The sequence below is a fragment of the Palaemon carinicauda genome, chromosome 27 (assembly GCF_036898095.1).
Source record: "Palaemon carinicauda isolate YSFRI2023 chromosome 27, ASM3689809v2, whole genome shotgun sequence".
Lineage (NCBI taxonomy): Eukaryota > Metazoa > Arthropoda > Malacostraca > Decapoda > Palaemonidae > Palaemon > Palaemon carinicauda.
The window spans coordinates 85748481-85775159 of NC_090751.1; the positions used below are offsets into that span (position 1 = coordinate 85748481).

Below are 26679 nucleotides of genomic sequence, written 5' to 3' on the forward strand. Positions count from 1 at the left end.
AGATTGGCAGTGTATTGTTCAAATAATATTTTAGCTATTTAGTTTCACTGATCCCTGAACAGAGTGTTAGGTCTCAAATCTCATATCACTCATAAGGATTAGCCATGGTTAGTAATTTACAGGACACGCTATTTAATGTACTTTTTTTGTGGCCCTTTTAGAATTGGTCAGATTGTCATGGGCTAATATCCTAATTAGGGCATTAAATACAAAACCTTAACCTGACTTCCGAGTTGGGTCTAGTAGTTGTAGCTTTTCATTTAGTAAAGGTTCTGAATGTTCATTGTGCCCTACAGATTCGAGGTCTTCTCACTGAACCATAAATCTTTTATTTATTTAGATTCTTCTACTGTTAAACCCTTGCTTTTCTGCATTCCTAATCACTCTTTTAGACAACTAGATTGTGAGGCAAAAGACCTAATTGATAATCTGGATCCTAATACCCTCCACTCACCAAAGTTAGTATTGTACTCATTAAGCAACCTTGTATTTCATGGGTTGATAGCATTGCATATTGCACCATGTAGGTAAGTGAAATTAGAAGATTCAATGAAAATTAGAAATAGATTAAGTAGACTGAATTTTTAGGATATTTAAAAATGTAGATTGCTGGCTTTATGTGAGAACTAATGCACATGACACCTATAATTGTGGATCAACCTGCCTTGATGATTTAAGATCTTTGGCAAGAGTTCTGGTTTGCTTTTTAGATTACTGAACCTATTGGATGCCATTGATTACGGTTAAGTTTTAAGACTAGATATTGTAAAAGGATTTATAATCCAGGAGAATTAGTCTAGTTAATTATAGAATATGTTATTTCCATTAGTAAAATAAATTTTTGAATATACTTACCCGATAATCATGTAGCTGTCAACTCCGTTGCCCGACAGAATTCTACGGAAGGGATACGCCAGCGATCGCTATACAAGAGGGGGGTGTACTCACAAGCGCCACCTGTGGCCAGGTACTGCAGTACTTCTTGTTGACACCACCTCAATTTTTCCTCGGTCCACTGGTTCTATGGGGAGGAAGGGTGGGTCAATTAAATCATGATTATCGGGTAAGTATATTCAAAAATTTATTTTACTAATGAAAATAACATTTTTCAATATTAAACTTACCCGATAATCATGTAGCTGATTCACACCCAGGGAGGTGGGTGAAAACCAGTGTACATGTATATCAAGAAGCTAAGTATCCCGTATTTCATATTATCAGTTATTCAAAATAACAATGAAATTACAAGTACCTGGTAAGGAAGTCGACTTGAGCCATTACTCTGCCTTAAATAAGTTCGTCTTCCTTACTGAGCGCAGCGTTCCTCTTAGGAGGCTGAACAACTCTAAGGTGCTGAAGTATGAAGGGCTGCAACCCATACTAAAGGACCTCATCACAACCTTTAACCTCGGCGCTTCTCAAGAAAGAATTGACCACCCGCCAAATCAACAAGGATGTGGAAGGCTTCTTAGCCGACCGTACAACCCATAAAAAGTATTCAAGAGAAAGGTTAAAAGGTTATGGGATTATGGGAATGTAGTGGCTGAGCCCTCGCCTACTACTGCATTCGTTGCTACGAATGGTCCCAGGGTGTAGCAGTACTCGTAAAGAGACTGGACATCTTTGAGATAGAATGATGCGAACACTGACTTGCTTCTCCAATAGGTTGCATCCATAACACTCTGCAGAGAACGGTTCTGTTTGAAGGCCACTGAAGTAGCCACAGCTCCCACTTCATGTGTCCTTACCTTCAGCAAAGCAAGGTCTTCTTCCTTCAGATGAGAATGTGCTTCCCTAATCAGAAGCCTGAATAGTAAGAAACTGAGTTCTTAGAACTTGGAAAAGAAGGTTTCTTGATAGCACACCATAAGGCTTCTGATTGTCCTCGTAAAGGTTAAGACCTTTTTAGATAGTACCTAAGAGCTCTAACTGGGCAAAGTACTCTCTCCAGTTCATTCCCCACCAAGTTGGACAGGCTTGGGATCTCGAACGACTTAGGCCAAGGACGTGAAGGAAGCTCGTTTAGCAAAAACCGAGCTGCAAGGAACATGTAGCCGTTTCAGATGTGAAAACAATGATCCTGCTGAAGGCGTGGATCTCACTTACTCTTTTAGCTGTTGTCAAGCACACGAGGAAAAGAGTTTTTAATGTGAGGTCCTAAAAAGAGGCTGATTGGAGAGGTTCAAATCTTGATGACATAAGGAACCTTAGGACCACGTCTAGATTCCAGCCTGGAGTGGACAACCGACGTTCCTTTGAGGTCTCAAAAGACCTAGGGAGGTCCTGTAGATCTTTGTTGGTGGAAAGATCCAAGCCTCTGTGGCGGAAAACCGCTGCCAACATACTTCTGTAACCCTTGATCGTAGGAGCTGAAAGGGATCTTACTTTCCTTAGATGTAACAGGAAGTCAGCAATCTGGGTTACAGTGGTACTGGTTGAGGAAACTGCATTGGTCTTGTACCAGCTACGGAAGACTTCCCCTTGAGACTGATAGATTCTGAGAGTGGATGTTCTCCTTGCTCTGGCAATCGCTCTGGCTGTCTCCTTCGAAAAGCCCCTAGCTCTTGAGAGTCTTTCGAAAGTCTGAAGGCAGTCAGACGAAGAGCGTGGAGGTTTGGGTGTACCTTCTTTACGTGAGGTAGACGTAGAAGGTTCACTCCTAGAGGAAGAGTCCTGGGAATGTCGACCAGCCATTGCAGTACCTCTATGAACCATTCTCTCGCGGGCCAGAGCGGAGCCAACCCACGTCAGCCGTGTCCCTTTGCGAGAGGAGAACTTCTGAAGTACCCTGTTGACAATCTTGAACGGCGGGAATGCATACAGGTCGAGATGGGACCAATCCAGCAGAAAAGCATCCACGTGAACTGCTGCTGGGTCTGGAATCGGAGAACAATACAACAGGAGTCTCTAGGTTATCGAGGTAGCGAACAGATCTATGGTTGGCTGACCCCACAGGGCCCAAAGTCTGCTGCAAACACTCTTGTGAAGGGTCCACTCTGTGGGGATGACCTGACCCTTCCGGCTGAGGCGATCTGCCATGACATTCATACCGCCCTGAATGAACCTCGTTACCAGCGTGAGCTTTCGATCTTTTGACCAGATGAGGAGGTCCCTTGCGATCTAGAACAACTTCCACGAAAGAGTCCCTCCCTGCTTGAAGATGTAAGCCAGGGCTGTGGTGTTGTCAGAGTCCACCTCCACCACCTTGTTAAGCTGGAGGGACTTGAAGTTTATCAAGGCCAGAAGAACCGCCAACAACTCCTTGCAAATGATGTGAAGTGTCCTTTGCTCCTGATTCCATGTTCCCGAGCATTCCTGTCCGTCCAAAGTCGCACCCCAGCCCGTGTCTGATGCGTCCGAGAGGAGACGGCGGTCGGGTTTCTGAACAGCCAAATGTAGACTTCCTTGAGAAGAAAGCTGTTCTTACACCACGCGAGAGAAGACCTCCTCTCTTCGGAAACAGGAACTGAGACCGTCTCTAGCGTCATGTCCTTTATCCAGTGAGCAGCTAGATGATACTGAAGGGGGGGGGAGGTGGAGTCTCCCTAACACGATGAACAGGGCCAGCGATGAAAGTGTCCCTGTTAGACTCATCCACTACCTGACTGAGCATCAGTTCCTTCTCAGCATGCTCTGGATGCATTCTAGGGCTTGGAAGATCCTTGGGGCCGACGGAAAAGCCCGAAAAGCTCGACTCTGAAGATCCATACCCAGGTAGACAATGGTCTGGGATGGGACGAGCTGAGACTCCTCAAAATTGACCAGGAGGCCCAGTTCCTTGGTCAGATCCATAGTCCATCTGAGAATCTCCAGACAGCGACGACTTGTGGGAGCTCTTAAAAGCCAGTCGTCTGACGGAGCCGGACACAAGATCATGGTACTGCTGCACAGTCTGTGAACTGTCAACCATGGGGAAGCGAGGAAGTACAGTGACAACCCGAAGCTGTCTAGACTGTCTGGGTCGTACAGACAACTCCTTATCGGGTTGCTGAGGTTGCCGCACTGCGTCACAACAAGTCACTTCTGCTGGTTGTTGAACGTCTTCCCAGTGACACACTGACTCCGTAAACAAAAAAAAAAATCCTCTAACAAGGACTAAGCTTGGACTGCATGTCTTGCAACACAGCTCAAGGTCTATGGGAGCAGGTGTGGTAACAGACGGGGTTAGCGACTGAAGTGGAACCATTACCTTCCCTGGAAGCATGTTATGCTTAAATAAAAGTCCATAGGAGGCTACGCAGCTAAAGGCTCCTCTCCAAATGACAGAGTCCTCAAGGGAATATCAGAAGGAGGGAGAAAAGCACTTTCTCATCTACAGGGACCATATCCGAGAAAAGCTAAGTTCTCTCAGTGAGGGTTTCACTGGTGCAAAAGCAGCAGACTAGAAGGCAACGTTATGAAACTGCTTGACAGTCTAGTGAGTTGGCAACAACCAAAGATGTGTGACTGAGAAGCATGCGGTAAGGTATGCAGAGCATGCTGTATGCAGAGCATGCTGTATGCAGAGCATGCTGTATGTAGAGCATGCTGTAAGAGAAGCAGAGCATGTTGCATAGCGTGTAACATTTCTCAGAAATTCCATGACCAGTGCTAGATTGAGTAATATCGCATTACTGTCCATTGAAAGTGCACGTGCCGAGGGAATTGATTTAGACTGTTTTGTTGATGAATTTGATAGCCGGCATGATAATCGTAGAATTAAGCTGCACTAAATATACGATCTATAATCTACTTCACCTCAGGACAGGGAAACTCGCCCTGTTGGCAACACTGCATTACTTCATGCATGCTTGCATGGGGTTTTAATATCAACATAATATTTACATTACATTCATAACTCATGATTCATTTTTGTTTTGAAGATATTTTGCCATATTTGCGATTTGTTAAAAATATATTGCAAGGAATACATATATATTTTTTTTTTTTTTTTTTTTTTTTTTTTTTTTTTTTTTTTCAAGTAATACGAATAACCTCCATTATCATAATGTTTGTGTAGGCATACATGTATATGATTACAAATGCAAGTTATGAAAGTAATGAGGTGTTATTATTGTCATTTGTTATTTCAAAGTTGAATGGGAAGAGGCTCAAGTTGAGGAGAAAGTGGCAGATGCATGCGTTGAGGTGGCTGACTCATAGCATGAGGTTCCTGTCTCAAGAGTTGCGCTTGCCTCAAGGGTTGAGGTGGTTGCGCAGAGAGAGGCTCTTGACTCACGAGTTGAGGTTCTTGAGGTGTGAGCTGCGAGAGTTGAGGTAGCGGCTGCGCAGAACGCAGTTCCTGTCTCACGAGTTGAGGTTCCTGAGGAGCTAGCCTCAAGAGTTGAGGCTCTCGCCTTGAGGAAAGTTGAGGTAGCAGCTGCGAGAGCTGAGGTGGCTGCCTCAAGGATGGTAGAGGTTGTCGTACCTCAAAAGGTTGTAGCCTCAAAGATGGTCTAACTGCAAGAAAATCTTGCCTCAAGGCATAAGACTCCTGCTCCCATTGTTGAGGTTGCCTTAAGGAAGGTTGAGGTTGCTGCACAACGCTGGTAACTGGCAACTCCGAACGCGGTAAGGTAGCTTGAGGAACCTCAACTTCGTACGCCTGGCAGACTGGACTGCGGTGAGGCGGAGCGCTCGCAGGAGGAGGTGTAACCTTCTCAGCCTGAAACTCACGCATTAAGACCGCAAGCTGCGACTGCATGGACTGCAGCAAAGTCATCTTGGGATCAACAGACGATAAGGTCTGTTGAGGCAAAGCCTTAACAGAAGATGAGGTCTGTTGAGGCATCGCCTTACCTCTCTTAGGAGGTGTGCAGTCACCTGATGACTGCGGAGAGTCAGAGCTAACCCAATGACTGCATCCGGGTTGTTGAACTCTAGAGGTCTGGACTTTACGTTTAAGAGGTCTTGAGACCTGAGTCCAGCGTTTTCTCCCCGAAATTTCTTCTGCAGACGAGCAAAATAAGGGCTCAATCGTCTGTGGGTGGGAGTGACGTTCTCTGAAAGACACGCCCGCAACCACCGAGGATACTTCTGTGCGCCGATCAAGGCCTGCCGAACCCTTTTGCCCTTCGACATTGCTTCTCCCCTGGGCTTGGGAGCTTGCAAGAGGTCCCGGACTGGGAGGACGACTGGCACGCACAGAAGTACCCTCACGCACAACACTGACACACTTTGCGCTAATCACTTATCACTTTTGATTTTCTGTTTGCACTTATTTCACTGAACTCGAAACTTTAAGTGGTTTGTACCTGAAACACGCAATTCTATCCTTCCTCAAAAGTTAGTAATTGCGAAAACAGAATTACAATGTAACAGAAAAATCTAATGAAAGATAAATAATTCAGTGGCTGGAAAGAGACTAAACACTAGATCAAATAAACTACGTTTAAAATCTCTCACCGCATAAAGCTTGAGAACAAGAATAAAACTCTAGAAACGTTTACCTTCTTCCCCTAAAGAGACTAGGGAGAAGAGCAAAAACGATAACAACGTTACTCGCTTGAACGAAACGTTTATCCAGCTCTCTCTCCCTCCGTCTCTATCTCTCTCTCTCTCTCTCTCTCTTGACTTAGAACCTGAGAGAAGAGCCCAATCATATATATCGTTAAAACATATTATTGTTAAAGGAAAAAAACTGAAATATTTCCCAAATAAAAAGTTCCTTTATTAGAATTAAAACCATTAAGCTAAGAAAGAATGAACAAAACGCTAGAAACGGTTACTCTTACTGCAACGTGACACCGTGAAAATTCTCTCTCTATCGTAACGATAGAGCGCAAGTTGAACGTTCTGAACGTCAACAACTGCAGAGACAAAACAAAACGTTAGTTCAACTTTGAAAACAGTACGAGACTATCAAAGAAATTCTTTCAAAAACATCAAAATAGCATAATATGTTAACAGGTAAAACCGAAATGACGGGCTCAATGTTAATTAACTTCGGTACCAAGAAAAGACCGCCTACTATTAGGAAAGGTCGAATATAAACAAATATAAAAATTAATTTTAATAAGTTTATAATAAAAGGAAGTTAATCGAAGAGGCCTATAAAAGGCGGAGAGATATAAAATAAATCTATAACTTTTGTTAAGCAAAATTAAGAAAGAGAGTCTATACTCTCTTAGACACCAACACTTCCGTCTAAGTGAAGGGTCGGCCATTTAAAGGTGAAAGAGAGTTCATACTCTCTTCGTCACCATAATTAATCAAATTAATTCCAAAAGCTAGCTAAGCTAATAATAAAACTTCCTGAATAGCGAAAGCTGAAATCTTAGAGCAATACTTCACCAAAAACCGTGAACAAGACTCCAAAATTATAAGCGTATCCATGAACGTCTTGCCGGAAGCACGACAGAGGAAAAATTGAGGTGGTGTCAACAAGAAGTACTGCAGTACCTGGCCACAGGTGGCGCTTGTGAGTACACCCCCCTCTTGTATAGCGATCGCTGGCGTATCCCTTCCGTAGAATTCTGTCGGGCAACGGAGTTGACAGCTACATGATTATCGGGTAAGTTTAATATTGAAAATTTTTATTTTATCCTAGTTGTTTATCGAGGGAAATTATGTCAAAATACTGCTCCAACCTGTCTTTGTTACATCCTAACAAGTTTAATTTTGCTAGTCATGAACTTAAGTTTTACTATCATTAACTTCTTTTGTAGTTAGCTCTGGAGCCCCGTAAGTTGTCAAATCTGGATAATATTTCAGGCTTGATCTAGCGTGTTTCAAGTCCTAGCGTAACTTCCCTAGGTGGTGACTAGTGGTTCTAGTACACCATTCAGTAAGAGTTCTGAAGGTACATGGCTACTCCCAGTTTTGAGATCCTCTAATAGAACTAGGATTCTTAATCAACTTTTGATCCTTATGCTGCAAAGCAATTACACTCCAGCATTTCAGACTGGTTTTTTAGACATCTAGATTTGTGAGGCAAAAGACTGACATGGTACTCTGGATCCTTATATCCCTCCTCTAATTAAAGTTAGTGCCTCTAGACATCTCTTATCCCTTATGTGCTGAGATGATTGGATTTTATGTCTATCCTCTCAGTGAAATAAATGTCCTTGAAATACTTTTATAATTATATGATTGGCATGGCAAATCATATGATTCCCTTGGGTAAAAGGATTTCTTTTTCAATTAATCCCTTAAAATTTGGGTAAATCTGTTTGATTGCTTCATGTGTGGAGAACTGTGAGAGTCGTTTTTCTATTACGGGCTAATTGTAGAAATTATTACCCTACTTGCATAAACTATTAAGCTATTGAATGTAAATGTCAACAATATTATGCATTTTGAGTACTGTAAGATATCCAAGATATTTAATAATATCCAAATAAGTTACTCAAGTTATGTATAGTATAGTACAGTAATACCTATCGATACGAAAGTTTCTGTATACAAAATATTCATGATACAACAAGAGATACGAAGATTTTTTCGCTTCATATTACGAAAAACCCCTTATGATACAAAACGAGATTCTCCAGGCCGCTGAAAAATGATTTTAAAATTTGCATGCTGCAAAACTTTAAACTCACTGCCATTTTCCTGTTCTCCTATTGGTTATCTCCCTACCTTGATGCTTGTTACCACTGTAAGATCCTGCTCTCCTATTTTATATCAATAAGTAAATTTTTAAGCTGAAAAACACAATGAACAGTACTGTATTATGTGTATGTACAGTATGTATGTACACACAATGATACTATGCATATCTAAACATTAGCGATATATTTTTCTTTTATTTTAGTCTCTACCGGCAATAAAATAACAGGCAAATATCTTTATAAATTCTTTGAACTTATGTAGTACAGTACAAGTTATAGAGTAACACTTATGTAATTTCATCATGATTCAGTTTTCTTTTGTTACTTTTTTAAACTGTTCATCTAGTATAAATAGCTTAGAAGAGCTGCATCCAAATGATAATTCACTTGTGTATTCTTTTCTAATGCCAAAATAACCAGTACGCATCAAACGAGGAGTTCTAGCAGAGGAAATTGAAGTTGTAGCTTTAAAAGTTGAAGAAGCTGGACAAGTACGCGCTGAGGAAGATGATCTAGCAGCAAGTGCTCCAGAAGAGTTTTTAGATCCGATAATGTCTCATCTTATGACAGATCCAGTCATACTTCCATCCTCAAAGGTATATATCAAAGTTGTTATGTTTCTTACCGAGAAACCTTTAGTAGTGGTATGTTTTATATTTATTTCATTGTATATCTGTAGAAATGTAAACCAATGTTTTCTGTTTTGCAGACTATGGGTGAATAAGTCTGTTATAGCTTAGACTTTTTTTTTCATTGATGGGGTTATTGTTAGGGATGGGGCCTCATTCAAACTTATTAATCTCATTGTTTTTCCATCTTGTGGTACATATTTTGTATCACTTTACTAATTGATATATTGTCCTTGTTTATTTGTGTGCTGCATTTTTATAATTCTTATTGTTTGTCATTTAATAGATTAATTCTGAAATTTCCTTTCCATATTTTAGCTCTTATCTGAAATATTTAGTTTCAGCCAGGATTTTCCTGATTTGCATTTAAATCATTCATTATCTGATGACATGTGGTTAGTGTGTTGTTCAATTTACTCTTGCTTATCAGTAGACAATGCTGTATAGTAGACATATATGTAGCCAATATAATTTTTTTGCTCAATTAGTGAGGTGTACTGTATGAAATCACAATCAGTTTCCAGACCCTTATGTAACCCCTACAATGTACTCCATAGGGCTTTACAAAAGAGAAGAAGAAGGAACCCGTAAAGAGAAGAGAAATCATAAATCCATTTGTGATGATTTTCTCAGTCAGTATGTGGCCTTTATCTCATTATTATTATTATTATTATTATTATTATTATTATTATTATTATTATTATTATTATCACTAGCTAAGCTACAAACCTAGTTGGAAATGCAAGATGCTATAAGACCAAGGGCTCCAACAGGAATTATTATTATTATCATTATTATTATTATTATTATTATTATTACTAGCTAAGCTACAAAACTAGTTGGAATTGCAAGATGCTATAAGAGCAAGGGCTCCAACAGGAAAAAATAGCCCAGTGAAGAAAGGAAATAAGGAAATAAATAAACGGTATATGAGGTACAGTAACGAACAACTAAAATCAGATATTATAAAAACAATAACATTAAAATAGATATTTCATATATAAACTATAAAAAGACTTATGTCAGCCTGTTAAACATAAAAACTTTTGCTGCAAGTTTGAACTTTTGAAGTTCCACTGATTCAACTACTGTACCTGATTAGGGGGATCACTCCATAACTTGGTCACAGCTGGAATAAAACTTCTATACTACTGTGTAATATTGAACCTCATGATGGAGAAGGTCTGACTATTAGAATTAACTGCGTGCCTAGATTACGAACATGTTGGAACTTTCTGGGAAGATCCGAATGTAAAGGATGGTCAGAATTATAAAAAATCTTATGCAACATGCATAATTAACTACTGCAATTAAACGATGGTGCCAGAGATTAATATCTAGATCAGGAATAAGAAATTTTATAGACTGTAAGTTCCTGTCAATGGTACCAGTAGATTGGGTTTGTGCGTGTATTGTACCACTGTATAAGAGTAAGGGAGATGTGCATGAGTGTTGTAATTCAAGGGGTATTAGTTTGTTGAGTGTGGTGGGAAAAGTGTATGGAAGAGTACTGATTAATAGGATTAAGGATAAAACAGAGAATGCAATCTTAGAAGTACAGGGTGGTTTTTAGAAGAGGTAGGGGTTGTATAAATCATATTTTTACAGTTAGGCAGATATGCGAGAAATATTTAGCAAAAGGTAAGGAGGTGTACAGTTTGTTGCGTTTATGGATCTGGAGAAAGCGAATGATAGAGTTGATATGGAAGCAATGTGGAATGTGATGAGGTTATATGGAGTTGATGGAAGGTTGTTGCAAGCAGTGAAAAGTTTCTACAAAGGTAGTAAAGCATGTGTTAGGATACGCAATGAAGTGAGTGATTGGTTTCCGGTGAGTGGGGCTGAGACAGGGATGTGTGGTGTTGCCGTGGTTGTTTAACTGTATGTTGATGGAGTGGTGAGAGAGGTGAATGCTCGAGTGCTTGGACGAGGATTGAAACTGGTAGACGAGAATGACCATGAATGGGAGGTAAATCAATTATTGTTTGCGAATGATACTGTACTGGTTGCAGACGCGGAAGAGAAGCTTGGCAGATTAGTGACAGAATTTGGAAGGGTGTGTGAGAGAAGGAAGTTGAGAGTTAATGTGGGTAAGAGTAAGGTTATGAGATGTACGAGAAGGGAGGGTTGTGCGAGGTTGAATGTCATGTTAAATGGAGAGTTACTTGAGGAGGTGGATCAGTTTAAGTACTTGGGGTTTGTTGTTGCAGCAAATGAAGGAGTGGAAGCAGATGTACGTCAGAAAGTGAATGAAGGATGCAAAGTGTTGGGGGCAGTTAAGGGAGTACAGTAGTAAAAAATGGAGGGTTGGGTATGAATGTAAAGAGAGTTCTATGTGAGAAAGTGATTGTACTAACTGTGATGTATTGATCGGAGTTGTGGGGAATGAAAGTGACGGAGAGACAGAAATTGAATGTGTTTGAGATGAAATATCTAAGGAGTATGGCTGGTGTATCTCGAGTAGATAGGGTTAGGAATGAAGTAGTGAGGGTGAGAATGGATGTAAGAAATGAGTTAGGAGCTAGAGTGAATTTGAATGTGTTGAGGTGGTTTGGCCATGTTGAGAGAATGGAAAATGGCTGTCTGCTAAAGAAGGTGATGAATGCAAGAGTTGATGGGAGAAGTACAAGAGGAAGGCCAAGGTTTGGGTAGATGGATGGAGTGAAGGAAGCTCTTGGTGATAGGAGGATAGATGTGAGAGGCAAGAGAGTGTGCTAGAAATAGGAATAAATGGTGAGCGATTGTGATGCAGTTCCGGTAGGCCCTGCTGCTTCCTCCGGTGCCTTAAATGACCGCGGAGGTGGCAGCAGTAGGGGATTCAGCATTATGAAGCTTCATCTGTGGTGGATAACGTGGGAGGGTGGGCTGTGGCACCCCTAGCAGTACAAGCCAAACTCAGTTGAGTCCCTTGTTAGGCTGGGAGGAACATAGAGAGACGAGGTCCCCTTTTCTGGTTCATTTGTTTGATGTCGGCTACCCCCCAAAATTGGGGGAAGTGCCTTGGTATATGTATGTATGTATGTATGCAAGTTCCTATCCAACAAATTAAGATGCGAATCAGCAGCTGAAAACCAGACAGGAGAACAATACTCAAAACAAGGTAGAATGAAAGAATTAAAACACTTCTTCAGAATAGATTGATCACCTAAAATCTTAAAAGACTTTCTTAAGCCATTTTTGGGGGAATTGAAGAAGACACAGACCTAATGTGTTTCTCGAAAGTAAGTTTGCTCTCTTGAATCACACACAAAATTTTAAGTCATATAGGGTTAATGTATGGAGTCTTATCAAATGAATTCCATTGAACAGCAGAGTACTTCAAGGGAATGTGTTGTCACCTATGTTGTTTATCCTCATGAATTTTGTAATGAGTAGAACAGTTGGAGATGGTGAAGGATTGGACTCTATTGGTGATAGGAATTTAGCAGACCTAGAGTATGCTGATGATGCTGTCCTTGTTAGCAAAACACCACATGATTTGCAATGCTTTAGAATGCATGAAATGTCACATGAGGTTGGGCTAAAGATAAATAGAAGAAAGACAGAGATGAGGAGAACAGAGTATGCAATGGAAGATGAAATATCATTGGAAGGAGAAAGGATTAATGAGGTAGAATCATTTAAGTATTCAGGAACTACCATCTCCAATACAGGGTCTTTAGAATTAGAGTTTAGTGAAAGATCGAAAAAAGCAAATCAGACAATGGCTAGGTTAAGTAAAATTTGAAAATCAAATTGCCTGAAATTACATAAAAAAAAAAGGCTATATATCAGTTTAGTGAGATCGGTGTTACTCTATGGACCTGAGTCATGGTAGGACAATGAAACAATCTCCAATAGATTTGGTAGATTTGAGAACAAAGCCCTCAGAAGGATATTGGGAGTTATATGGCAGGACAGGATTAGAAATGAAACTATTAGAGAGATTACTCGAGTGCCATATGTTGATGAGATCGTGATAAGGGGTAGATGGAGATGGTTTAGGCATGCTCTTCGCACTCCCTAAGAGAAATTAGTTCACCGAACGTTCATCTGGGCTCCACAAGGCATTAGAAGAATTGGAAGACCCAGGCCTACATGGCTGAGGACTATGAAGCACGAAGTAGGAGATGATGAATGGAGAAGTATTGAATTGAAAACTAAAGATAGAGACGACTGGCGAAATCTAAGTAAGGCCCTTTCCTTCAATAGGCGTAGGAGGAGATGATGATACAGGGTTAATGAAACATTATCAATGCTGAGATCCGAATGTTGAGAAGCCACTGTCCTTGTCCTACTTTCAATCATAATTTGAGTTTGGATGAGATTCAACTTCATACCCTGTAATTTGTACCATGCACTAATTTTAGCTAGATCTCAATTAATGGATTCAACAACCCCAGATCTACATTCAGATGAAATTGATGCTAAGAGAGCTGTATCATCAGCATATGCAACAAGCTTGTTTTCTAGGCCAAACCACATGTCATGTGTATATAGTATGAAGAGTAATGGGCCAAGAACACTACCCTGAGGAACACCTGATATCAAATTCCTATACTCACTATGGTGCCCATAAACAACAATTCTGTGCAATCTATTACTTAAAAATTCAATAATGATGCTAAGAAATGACCCACCCACCACCAACTGTTTGAGTTTGAAAACAAGGGCCTAATGATCAACACAAAGGCAGCACTAAAATCAAGGCCAATCATACAAACTTCCTGGCCACAATCAAGGGATTTCTGTACAGCATTTGAGATTGTAAAAAGGGCATCACATTCTCCAAGGCCTTTACGAAAACCAAATTGCAAGCTAGGGAACAGATGATTACCTTCGGCAAACCTATGAAGACGTTTTGCCAAAAGACGTACAAAAACTTTAGATAATACGGTAGATATGGAAATTGGATGGTAATCAGTTGGACTTGAGCTACCACAAACACATTTACATAGTGGAGTAACATTCTCCAACAAGTGCTAAAAGCTTCTCTTCTTGTTAACTTGCACAAAGTAACATTACTTTGGAGCTAAGAAATCTGCAGTCTTCATTAAAAACAAAGGAAAATTACCATTTGGGTCTACACCTCCATAAGCATCAAGGTCCATCAAGAGTGCCTTAATTTCACAAGATCAAAAAGCTAAACTAATTAGCTTAGCTTCAGGAAAACAGGAATGAGGAAGGTCAAATTTATCATTACTCAGCTTACTGTCAAACACATTATTCAAAAGGATGGCCTTTTCCTTTGGATAGAGTGACAGAGCCCTCTGGTTTAGGTAAAGAAGGAACTGTTGCATCTATACCAAAGAATGCAGATTTAAGGGTAGTCCACCACTTATGCTCCTGGGTTGTACCAGAAAGGGTTTCTTTTATGGTTAAATTGTATTGCTTTTCAGTTGAAGCATAAACTCTCTGAGCAAAAGCTCTCAAGCTGAGTATAGTTATTCCAGGTTAAATCTGATCTGTTACCCTTCCAAAGATGATAGGCCTCCTGCTTCTCCATAGGGAATGAATGTTTAAGTTAGGATGTGTAGTTTTAGTTGCCAGTCTGTGGGATATTTGAAAACACTTTATAGGGATACATGGCTGATGACTCAAACTATGCTTAAAGCTGTTGTGCTTTGTTGAATAAATTAAAAAAAATCATGTACATATTCAATATATTTGTTACACTAAAAGGGCCAATTCACTGAATACTAAATTTATGATTCAAAATACCATTTTTATTTATAGAGATTTTTGTATTTAGTTTCAAATATCAATACAATTTTAAACAATTGTCTTCATACATTTTGATATATTTTCACTGATGAAAATATGATATTTTAATTATAAAATAAATTTTTGAATATACTTACCCGGTGAATATATAGCTGCAACTCTGTTGCTCGACAGACAAAAACTGTACAAAAAAACTCGCCAGCGATCGCTATACAGGTTGCGGGTGTGCCCATCAGCGCCATCTGTCGGCCAGATACCAAGCTCTATGTAAACAAAGACTCAATTTTCTCCTCGTCCCACTGCGTCTCTATTGGGGAGGAAGGGAGGGTCATTTAATTTATATATTCACCGGGTAAGTATATTCAAAAATTTATTTTATAATTAAAATATCATTTTTAAATATTTAACTTAGCCGGTGAATATATAGCTGATTCACACCCAGGATGGTGAGTAGAGACCAGTAAAATATGTTTACATTTTATGAGCTAAGAGTTTTTATTTCATTTTAGAAGTTATCAAAATAACAAAAACAAAATAAATAGGTACCTGGTAAGGAAGTCGACTTGAACGATTACTCTGCCTTATAAGTACGTCTTCCTTACGGAGCCTCGCGATCCTCTTAGGATGCTGATAGACCCCTAGGAGCTGAAGTATCAAGGGCTGCAACCCATACAACAGGACCTCATCAAACCCCTAATCTGGGCGCTCTCAAGAAATGACTTTGACCACCCGCCAAATCAACCAGGATGCGAAAGGCTTCTTAGCCTTCCGGACAACCCATAAAAACAACATTAAAAAACATTTCAAGAGACAGATTAAAAGGATATGGAATTAGGGAATTGTAGTGGTTGAGCCCTCACCCACTACTGCACTCGCTGCTACGAATGGTCCCAGTGTGTAGCAGTTCTCATAAAGAGACTGGACATCCTTTAGATAAAAAGACGCGAACACTGACTTGCTTCTCCAATAGGTTGCGTCCATTATACTTCGCAGAGATCTATTTTGCTTAAAGGCCACGGAAGTTGCTACAGCTCTAACTTCGTGCGTCTTCACCTTAAGCAAAGCTCGGTCTTCCTCACTCAGATGTGAATGAGCTTCTCGTATTAACAATCTGATAAAGTACGATAAAGCATTCTTTGACATAGGCAAAGATGGTTTCTTAACTGAACACCATAAAGCTTCAGATTGGCCTCGTAAAGGTTTGGTACGCTTTAAATAGAACTTAAGAGCTCTAACAGCACATAAGACTCTTTCTAGTTCATTGCCTACGATCTCCGATAAGCTGGGAATATCGAAAGATTTAGGCCAAGGCCGAGAAGGCAGCTCATTTTTGGCTAGAAAACCAAGTTGCAGCGAACAGGTGGCTTTGTCTGACGAAAATCCGATGTTCTTGCTGAAGGCATGAATCTCACTGATTCTTTTAGCCGAGGCTAAGCATACCAGGAAAAGAGTCTTTAGAGTGAGATCTTTCAGGGAGGCTGATTGTAACGGCTCAAACCTGTCTGACATGAGGAATCTTAGCACCACGTCTAAATTCCATCCAGGGGTAGCCAAACGACGCTCCTTGGTGGTCTCAAAAGACTTAAGGAGGTCTTGAAGATCTTTATTGTTGGAAAGATCTAAGCCTCTATGCCGGAAGACCGATGCCAACATGCTTCTGTAGCCCTTGATAGTGGGAGCTGAAAGGGATCGTCCTTTTCTCAGGTATAAGAGAAAATCAGCTATTTGAGCTACAGAGGTACTGGTTGAGGATACAGAAACTGACTTGCACCAGTCTCGGAAGACTTCCCACTTCGACTGGTAGACTCTAATGGTGGACGCTCTCCTTGCTCTAGCAATCGCACTGGCTGCCTCCTTCGAAAAACCTCTAGCTCTCGAGAGTCTTTCGATAGTCTGAAGGCAGTCAGACGAAGAGCGAGGAGGCTTTGGTGTACCTTCTTTACGTGAGGCTGACGTAGAAGGTCCACCCTTAGAGGAAGACTTCTGGGAACGTCTACTAGCCATCGAAGTACCTCGGTGAACCATTCTCTCGCGGGCCAGAGGGGAGCAACTAACGTCAACCTTGTCCCTTCGTGAGAGGCGAACTTCTGTAGTACCTTGTTGACAATCTTGAACGGTGGGAATGCGTAGAGATCCAGATGTGACCAATCTAGGAGGAAGGCATCTATATGTATTGCTGCTGGGTCTGGGACTGGGGAGCAATAGATTGGAAGCCTCTTGGTCAGCGAGGTTGCAAAGAGATCTATGGTTGGTTGGCCCCAAGTGGCCCAAAGTCTCTTGCACACATCCTTGAGGAGGGTCCATTCTGTTGGAATTACTTGCCCTTTCCGACTGAGAAAATCTGCTATGACATTCAAGTTGCCTTGGATGAACCTCGTTACTAGGGAGATGTCTTGACCTTTTGACCAGATGAGCAGGTCCCTTGCGATCTCGTACAACGTCAGTGAGTGGGTACCTCCTTGTTTGGAGATGTACGCCAAGGCCGTGGTGTTGTCTGAGTTTACTTCCACCACTTTGCCTCGAAGGAGAGACTTGAAGCTTTTCAAGGCCAGATGTACTGCCAACAGCTCCTTGCAGTTGATATGCATGCTCCTCTGACTCGAGTTCCACAGTCCTGAGCATTCCCGACCGTCTAATGTCGCGCCCCAGCCCACGTCCGATGCTTCCGAGAAGAGAACGTGGTTGGGATTCTGAACAGCCAGGGGAAGACCCTCTCTTAGGTTGATATTGTCCTTCCACCAAGTCAGATTAGACTTTATCTTTTCGGAATTCGGGATCGAGACCGCTTCTAGCGTCTTGTCCTTTTTCCAGTGAAAAGCTAGATGGTATTGAAGAGGACGGAGGTGTAGTCTTCCTAGTGACACAAATTGTTCCAGGGATGACAGCGTCCCTACCAGACTCATCCACAGCCTGACTGAGCAGCGTTCCTTCTTCAGCATGTTCTGGATGAATAACAGGGCTTGACTTATTCTGGGGGCCGACGGAAAAGCCCGAAAAGCTAGACTGTGAATCTCCATCCCTAAATACACAATAGTTTGGGATGGGACCAGTTGCGACTTTTCCAAATTGACTAGGAGTCCCAATTCCTTGGTCAGATCTAGAGTCCACTTGAGATCCTTCAGACAGCGACGACTGGAAGAGGCTCTGAGAAGCCAGTCGTCCAAATAAAGGGAGGCTCGGATGTCCGATAAGTGGAGGAATTTGGCCACATTCTTCATCAGCCTCGTAAACACGAGAGGAGCTGTGCTTAGGCCAAAGCACAGGGCCCGAAACTGGTAGACCACATTTTCGAAAACGAATCTCAGAAAAGGTTGGGAGTCTTGAGTGAATGGGGACGTGGAAGTAGGCGTCCCTTAGGTCTAGCGAGACCATCCAGTCTTCCCTTCTGACTGCTGCTAAGACTGACTTTGTGGTCTCCATGGAGAACTTCGTCTTTGTGACAAAGACATTCAGAGCACTGACGTCTAGCACCGGTCTCCACCCTCCTGTCTTCTTTGAAACTAGGAAGAGGCGGTTGTAGAATCCCGGTGATTGAAGGTCCGAGACTTTGACCACCGCTCCCTTCTCTAGCAAAAGAGACACTTCCAGTTTCAGGGCTTGTCTCTTTTCTTCCTCTCTGTACCTGGGAGAGAGATCGATGGGAGACGTTGCTAGAGGGGGTTTGCGTACAAAAGGGATTTTGTACCCCTCTCTGAGTAACTTCACAGATTGTGAATCTGCGCCTCTCCTCTCCCAGGCTTGCCAGAAGTTCTTGAGTCTGGCTCCCACTGCTGTCTGAAGTTGCGGGCAGTCAGACTCTGCCCTTAGAGGACTTGGATCCTTTCCTCTTCCCTCGCTTCCCTTCGGCACGAGCACCTCCTCTGCTGGAGGCTCTGCCACGAAAGGGCGGAATAAAGCAAGACACTGGAGTGTCTATCCTCGGTCTAGCGGATAACAAAGGCAAAGGGGGAGCTTTGCGAGCTGAGGACGCAACTAGATCGTGAGTGTCCTTCTGCACTAACGAAGCAGCAATTTCCTTTATCAAGACTTCTGGAAACAGGCACTTGGAAAGGGGAGCAAAGAGAAGTTCAGATCTCTGGCATGGTGTAACTCCAGCAGACAGGAACGAGCAGAGAGACTCTCGCTTTTTCAGGACTCCGGACGTGAATGAGGCAGCTAGCTCATTGGACCCATCACGGACGGCCTTGTCCATGCAGGACATAATGAGCAAAGAAATATCTTTATCTGTCGAAGAGATTTTCCTGCTCAGGGCTCCTAAGCACCAGTCTAAAAAGTTAAAGACTTCAAAAGCCCTAAAGATCCCTTTCATAAGGTGGTCCAGGTCCGATGATGACCAACAAATCTTTGAGCGTCTCATGGCAAGGCGGCGGGGAGAGTCTACAAGACTTGAGAAGTCGCCCTGGGCAGAGGCAGGAACTCCCAAGCCGAGAACTTCTCCCGTGGCATACCAGACGCTCGATCTAGAAGAGAGTTTAGCTGGGGGAAAGGCAAATGCTGTCTTCCCTAAACTCTTCTTGGACTCTAACCAGTCTCCTATCAGCCGCAAAGCTCTCTTAGACGAGCGTGCGAGGACGAGTCTAGTAAAGGCAGGTGCGGTAGAAGGCATGCCTAATACAAACTCTGACGGCGGAGAACGAGGAGCCACAGAAACAAACTGGTCAGGAAACAACTCTTTGAATATAGCCAAGACTTTTCTAAAGTCCAAAGATGGTTGAGTTTACTTAGGCTCGTCCAGTTCTGACTGTTGATCGTCTTGTTGTTCAGCAACATCCTCATCAGAAAGTTCCTCATCCGAAAACTGATGAGGAAACGGCAACGGAGTGGGCAACGTCTGGTTCGCTGAGTCCGGTCGCACTGGTGCATGCGTGACGGAGCCGGACGCAACGTCATGGAACTGCTGCACAGTCTGTGAACTGTCAACAACCATGGGAGCGCGAGGACGCACAGCGTCCACCCGAGACTGTCTAGATCGACTGGGTTGAGCAGTGGAAACCACAACGGGTTGCGGAGGTTGACGCACAGCGTCAAAACAAGTCACCTCTGATGGTTGTTGAACGTCCTGAACGTCAACAACCACCTCCGTGCGTCGCTTAACGTCAACGTGCGGCTGGCAGCCCACACTGGATCGCATCGGTGGAGGAACCACCTCAACTGGTAGACGCGAGAAGGTTACCTCAGCGTCAACAGGACGCACAACCGATCGCTTGGAAGGTTGTTGGCCAGAAGGTACGGTAGCAACCTTCTCCGCATGAAAGTCCTGCATCAAAGACGTAAGCTTGGACTGCATGTCTTGCAGCAAAGCCCATTTAGGGTCAACGGGAGCAGGTGCGGCGACAGACGGTGTTAGTGACTGAAGCGGTACCGCTTTGCCTCTCTTAGGCGGTGAGCAGTCATCAGATGACGGCAACGAGTCCGAACTGACCCAGTGGCTACAACCGGGACGTTGGACTTGTCCTGAAGGGACCGATTTACGCTTTAAAGGCCGTGAGACCTTGGTCCAAAGTTTCTTACGAGAAACACCTTCAGACGACGAGGTATAAATGGGCTCTCTCGTCTTACGTAGGTAGGGGCGATCTTGGGGAGATACGCCTGATACCATGGAGGGAACGTCTGTTCGCTGATTAAAGCCTCTCGAACCCATGCGTCGTGCGACATTGCTTCTCCCCTGGACTTGGGAGCTTGCAAGAGGTCCCGGACTAGGAGGACGACAGGCACGAACAGACGAACCCTCAAGCGCAACACTGTTCACAACACTTTCACTTGGCACTTTCTCACTTCCCGCGGCACTTTGGCACTTAAGCTCCTTAACATCCGCCATGAGTTGATTGCGGTCACTTGCAAGGGACTCAACTCTCTCCCCCAGGGCATGGATGGCACGCATCATGTCAGCCATCGATGGTTCCTGAGTGCTAGGAGGGGGGTTAGGAACAACCACTACAGGGGAAGGAATAGGTTGTGGGGCATGAGGAGAGGAAACATCAATAGACCTAGAAGAACTTCTCCTAATTCTATCTCTCTCTAGCCTGCGTGTGTACTTTTCAAATTCGATAAAATCGAATTCCGAAAGGCCCACGCACTCCTCACACCGATCTTCCAATTGACAGGTTTTACCCCGACAATTGGAACAAACAGTGTGAGGGTCGATAGCAGCCTTTGGAAGACGCCTAGAACAGTCCCTAGCATTGCATTTTCTAAACTTGGGAACTTGTGAAAGGTCAGCCATTTTGAATTGGTCAAGGGAAAATTCCAAAAAACGATCTAAGTCATCAACAATGAATCCGATACAAAAAAAGAGTTCAAGGATTTATTTGAAGAAAAACCCTGCACAGCGAAAGCTCAAAACCAGAATATAGTACTTCACCAAAGATGATGTGAAAAACTCCAGTTAGCAACAGCGAGTAAAGTACGTCTTGTCGACACGTCGACAGAGAGAAAATTGAGTCTTTGTTTACATAGAGCTGGGTATCTGGCCGACAGATGGCGCTGATGGGCACACCCGCAACCTGTATAGCGATCGCTGGCGAGTTTTTTTGTACAGTTTTTGTCTGTCGAGCAACAGAGTTGCAGCTATATATTCACCGGCTAAGTTAAATATTTAAAAATACATCTTTCATTGATGGCAATATAATTTTCTTATTACAAATGTGTACAGTGATACTCAACAGTATTTTAAAATTTTCTTTTTCAGCTTACCTGTGACAGACAGACAATCGCAAGACATCTACTGTCAGATCAGTCAGATCCATTCAACAGACAGCCATTAACAATGGAAGAAGTTATACCAAACACAGAACTCAAACAAAAAATCAGTGCTTGGCTTGAAGAACAAAGAAGTAAAAGAAGAGAAAAGTTGAAGGCTTCAGAAACTTGAGCGTAAGTATTTATGTATATTTAAATTCAGCAAAGGTTGAATAATCAGGTTAATCAGTACAGTATTCCTTACAATTTTTAAATGGAAAATTTATTGAATGTAATATTGTTAGCTACTCTTCTGGTAATTCCCGTTGATAAGAACTTTCAAAGATAAGAAACTGCAATATTTTATTCAAGGGCAAAACAGAGTATATATTAAATTACTGTTATTCCTACGTGGATACAAACTTTGGAATCATTTAAATGGGTTACTCCTATGTCAATTTTCTATGAACAGACCAAAATCAAAAAAAGGGTTCAGTTAAAACCATAATAGGTTACTATACTTGGTAACTCCACTGCTGGGCGGCATTACATGCTGCTGTGATGCAACCTCCACTTCTCTCCTGGTGATCATTACATTAAGAGGTCTTCCCTCTACGCTCTAGGGTCAGTTCACTTATCCACACTGGATTACCCTTATAGTGCTTTTATATCATTGCTACTCATGCTTATCTTATCTAAAGTCATACAACCCTGCTGCAGCCGTGATGGTTGCCCTTGTAGCACTTTCACGAGTTGGGTTGAGGTCGATCCACATCCTCTCTTCCCCCCTTATACTGTGGCAAATGGTGTTTAATGTGAGTATTGTAGGGAGTGGCTCTCCTCCCTGTGGGAGAGATATCGTTCCCATCACAAGAAACAAACCAAGGAAGATCGTTCCCCTTCCTTGTCTTTCTCTGGTGACAGTAAGAAGTGTAAGCTCTTTTCTTCAGTAACCACCGATATCCCCCCACCCTGCTCCTTCGTTTCTTAAGCCCTCTGAAGCTCCAGTTACAGAGGATAATGGCCATGAATTAATTATTGATGATACTAATTTTGTGAATGTGTTATTACCTAACCATTTACCGAGTAATCACGAGTCACTGCATAAAACAGATCCCTTGGCTATGGCACCTGCACTTTCAATGCCCAATCCATTTTCAGTGGTCTTGGTCCCCAATTATTCTGATATGCTTAGACCTCCTTTGCCTCCCACTAGTGTTCCGAGTGTTGAGCCCTTTATGGCAGAGTTTGGAAGACTTTTTGCTGTTAGAGGTGTCTCCTGTTAAAGTGTTGAAAGTCTCCTCTTGTTTTTGTACACGCATGGCACACCCTAGAGTCAAGACTGCCATCTTCCACCATGTACAGAGGCAGCCGTATTGGAGAATCCACTTCCGTCACTCAATCGTAGTGGCCTTGTCTCACATTCCCAGGGGTTCTCGACACTGCTCTCCTCTTACGAGTTCTCTCGACTTGTCCCAGAACACCCCATCCCCTTATGTCTCTGTTGGCTAACAAGTCTGTACGCACTGCTGTTCCTACTTGTGCCAATGTCACTGAACACCCATCATTTCAGTGCGTGATGGTATTCCTCCACGTAATCCTTATCACACAAAAATCCACATTCTGATCATGCTGTTGCTGCTCAAGTTCGTAAACAAGTGGAACCCCCTTGGGGTTGTGTTCCTTCATCAGCTTCTGCTTACTATCAGGTGGCTTCGACATCTAAACCTCAACTACCTCATTCTAATCCAAAAATCATTTGCCATACAAATAATGTACCAGTAGCTAAATGTCGTAGACATGGTCCCTGCAGGAGGCGCCCTAAGGTAACGGGCCTTCCTTGGATAGGTCATACTCATCACACAGGTCGAGCTCTAGAAAGACCTCCCCGTTACTCCAACACAGACTGCTAGAGGTAGAAACATTCTTTCTCATTGTGAGCACAACTCCTATTCCTTCATAGTCTCTTCTTCTCTCCATTTGCAAAATGTTATTTGAGAAAGGAAGGACATTCAAAGAAAAGTGAAGTCTTCTGACAACTCCACTAAGATGGAACCACTAGTTTCCCCAAAACAAGAGTCTATTACAGAGACTTATGATCTAATTGGCAACTCTCCAGATAACCCCGTTACGTGTGCAAGCACCAGCTCAGCTGATGTAGCCCCCCCTCAAGGTTACAACGTCTTGGTTGGAAGCAACTCACTGCATCAGAATGATGACCTTAATCCTTCGCTTACATGGCCTAGATGAGCCTCCTTGTGCTCAAATTGCCAATAGACGTTGTGTTATTGACACTTTCTTTCCTCAGTCTCAGAGTGCTAAGAATTTTGACGTGGCACTCTCGAATCAAACTTGTGACATGCTGGACTTGTTTAACATTCAAGTCTCAGCCTCAGAGAACTTATTTAACCTGTTAAGCGTCACCCACGTGATAAACCGTTCACCACGATCTACTCGGTACCGCCTTCAACTGCATATTCCGTTCATAACTTTAATTGCCTTTTTCAAGCCGTCAGTCTCGTGATATTACGTTTACTCGTATAGTAAGTATAGGATCACCACTTGGCAACACTCTCAGCATATGGGGGCTGTAAATAGAAACTTATATGATGTCTGGCAACTATTTTTCTGAAGGTAGCTTGATGTTAGAAAACTGGTTTCCTATCAGTGCGCTTCGGGCCTTCATGCGGAAGTGGTTGTTTGTTGTTCCTTTTGTAATTAACGGTCTAAAGAGGAAGGTAATTTCTTTAGATGGAATAAATGATATTCTGGTTGAGGAATTTGATAATAATAACCTGTTTGATAATGAGAGCACTAGTTCTGAATCCTCCAGTGATGAGTATATTGAAGAAACAAAGTTTTCTTTTGATGCCGAAAGTGAAAATGACTTCTGCTTTTGTTGCTTATCCAGGCGTAAGATTTACGATTGAAGATAAAAAGAACCCATTAGAATATTCAGTATTATGTAGCCATTTGAAATGAAATAATAGTAGTATTAATTGTTTTTTTTACTCTACCATTTAATTAATATCCCTACTTTTAACTATAATATAAATACGAATTATAAGCATAAAGAAATGATATTAACTTTGAAAAATTATCATTAGTGAAATGACCGCTCAGGGCAAAAAAAGCGTGACGGTACGTTAGCGGCAACCTGATCCAGGGGCGACGCTTAACAGGTTAAAGCAAGTAGATCTTTAAAGTTCGCTCCATTGGCACTATCGCACTAAAGAAGAATTTATATTCATTTAGACGTTCAACCGACCCCACTCCCTATTTACACTGATGTTGCCAATCTGGTAATTATCATACCTAGAGACAAATCAACTAACCTCCCCTCCATCTTTTCTGAACCAAAAAGGCAAAATAAGGAGGTGGCAGCTATGTCCACTGTTCAGGCCTGTTCCTGGCTTGATCACTGGTCAGGAGCAGTGTCTCGCTTCGCAGTCATGGAGGTCTTGCGAAAAGAGGACATCTTGAAGCAGTTCAAGGATCTATCAAGGTCTGGGGCCAAGACGCTGAAGTTTCTGCTTCGTCAGTCTCCCTATGGGGCAACTGCATCCTTAAAAGACGCGATGCGGTCTTGGCAAGAGTAGTAAACCGTTGTCTCCTAAAAAAACATTTCTCTGTTTGAAGAACTCCAACCTAGTGGACTCCCCTCTCTGTTTTCTCCTCCAGACGTGGCCATTGCTATCGAGAAGATAAATCATACTTCTGTTATGAGGAGAGATGCCTCAGCCCCAAGGATGCCTGCCCCTCAACAGCTCAAAAGGAACTCCTTTTAAACAGGCTAATCAGCAAAGGAACCTACTTCTCTTACTGACTTCCAAGAGCTTAGGAGGCAAGACCCTAGGCCCACTGTTCGCCATAGAGGACACTTCCGGCCAAAGGAGTCGTGGCTGTAGAGGCTCCTGCTATGGAAGGCAAATCACCCAGCTTACCCCTGGTAGGGGAATGACTACAAAGCCATTGTTGAAGGTGGCAGTTCTTCGGGGCCAATCCCTGAACTGTGAAAATTCTGTTGAGGGTATTATGTCCCATTCGTAGATTGTCCACCTTCTCTGACTCTGACAGTCTGACCGTTTTATTTGAAAGGATCTGTAAAGAACCTCCTCTTACAAGAGGAAGTGTCCAAGATGTTAGCCATCGAAGCTGTAAAGGAAGTCTTGGATGACTCCCCAGTTTTTCTCAGCAATCTTCTTTTTTAGTAGAGAAGCTGATGTGAGGTTGGAAACATCGCAGACTTGTCCCATTTGAACTTGTCTTACAAACAAAGTTCAAAATGGAGACTCCGTCTACCATTAACTATAGACGTGTACTTTCAGGTCCCAATCCATCCAGGTTTAAGGAAGTACCTGCTTTTACAAGTCAAAGACAGGATCTTCCACTTCAAGGTACTATGCTTCAGCTTTTCCACAGCACCTCAGATCTTTCCCCTTGTCTTAGCCTGAGCTCATGCCATGGGCATCAGGCTTCTGAGTTACTTAGATGACTGTCTTCTGGGAGAATCTTGAGCCTTGCTTATAAAGCACCGAGATCTTTTTGACTTCTGCAAAGAGCAGGGAATGCAACTGAACCAAAAGAAGTCCAACCTTGTCCCTCATATATCTAGGCATGGACATTGACTTGACTAAGGACAGATAGTCCCCTTTGGGAGGACCAATCTTCGCACGGTGCATTGGGCTTTTTAAAGCTAGTGGTCTCAAACATGCGACCCTCCTTCAGGTCTCTCCCCCAGATTTTTTTCTATTCTTGGATGCTTCATGCCAAGGGAGGAAATTCAAGCCTGTGGTCTCAGGAGGACAAGGCCTTTTACATCAGTTACATGGAAATGAAAAAGGCACATCTGGTGCTTCTCCACTTTTAGGAGACTCTCAAGTCACTTTGTGGTGCCGATGAGTGACAACTCCACAGTAGTGACTTGTATCTTCAAACAAAGAGGCTCTGTCTCCCTCCAACTATGCCAACTAGCAGTAGTGATATATCACTGGGAACAGACTGATGCAGTGTTCATCTTGGAGATTCATTCCTGGGAAGAGGAACATCATTACTGACCACCTGAGTTTGGGTCCAAATGGTCTTTGCTTCCTCTAGTGGTGAATAGTCATGCGACTTTTGGGGTTCCCACGTCGCTA

At 42.6% G+C, this 26679-nt stretch overlaps 1 protein-coding gene across 1 annotated transcript in view; it reads left to right on the top strand.

Annotated features, from left to right (window-relative positions):
• The window catches only part of Ube4A (Ubiquitination factor E4A), a 91596-nt gene that overhangs the window by 57415 nt on the left and 7502 nt on the right, over positions 1-26679 (top strand). Inside the window, exons 13-14 of the mRNA XM_068351209.1 lie at positions 8952-9127; positions 21552-21736. Of these exons, the coding sequence (XP_068207310.1) occupies positions 8952-9127; positions 21552-21734 (359 nt within the window). The 3' untranslated portion in view covers positions 21735-21736. The remainder of the gene's footprint in view (positions 1-8951; positions 9128-21551; positions 21737-26679) is intronic.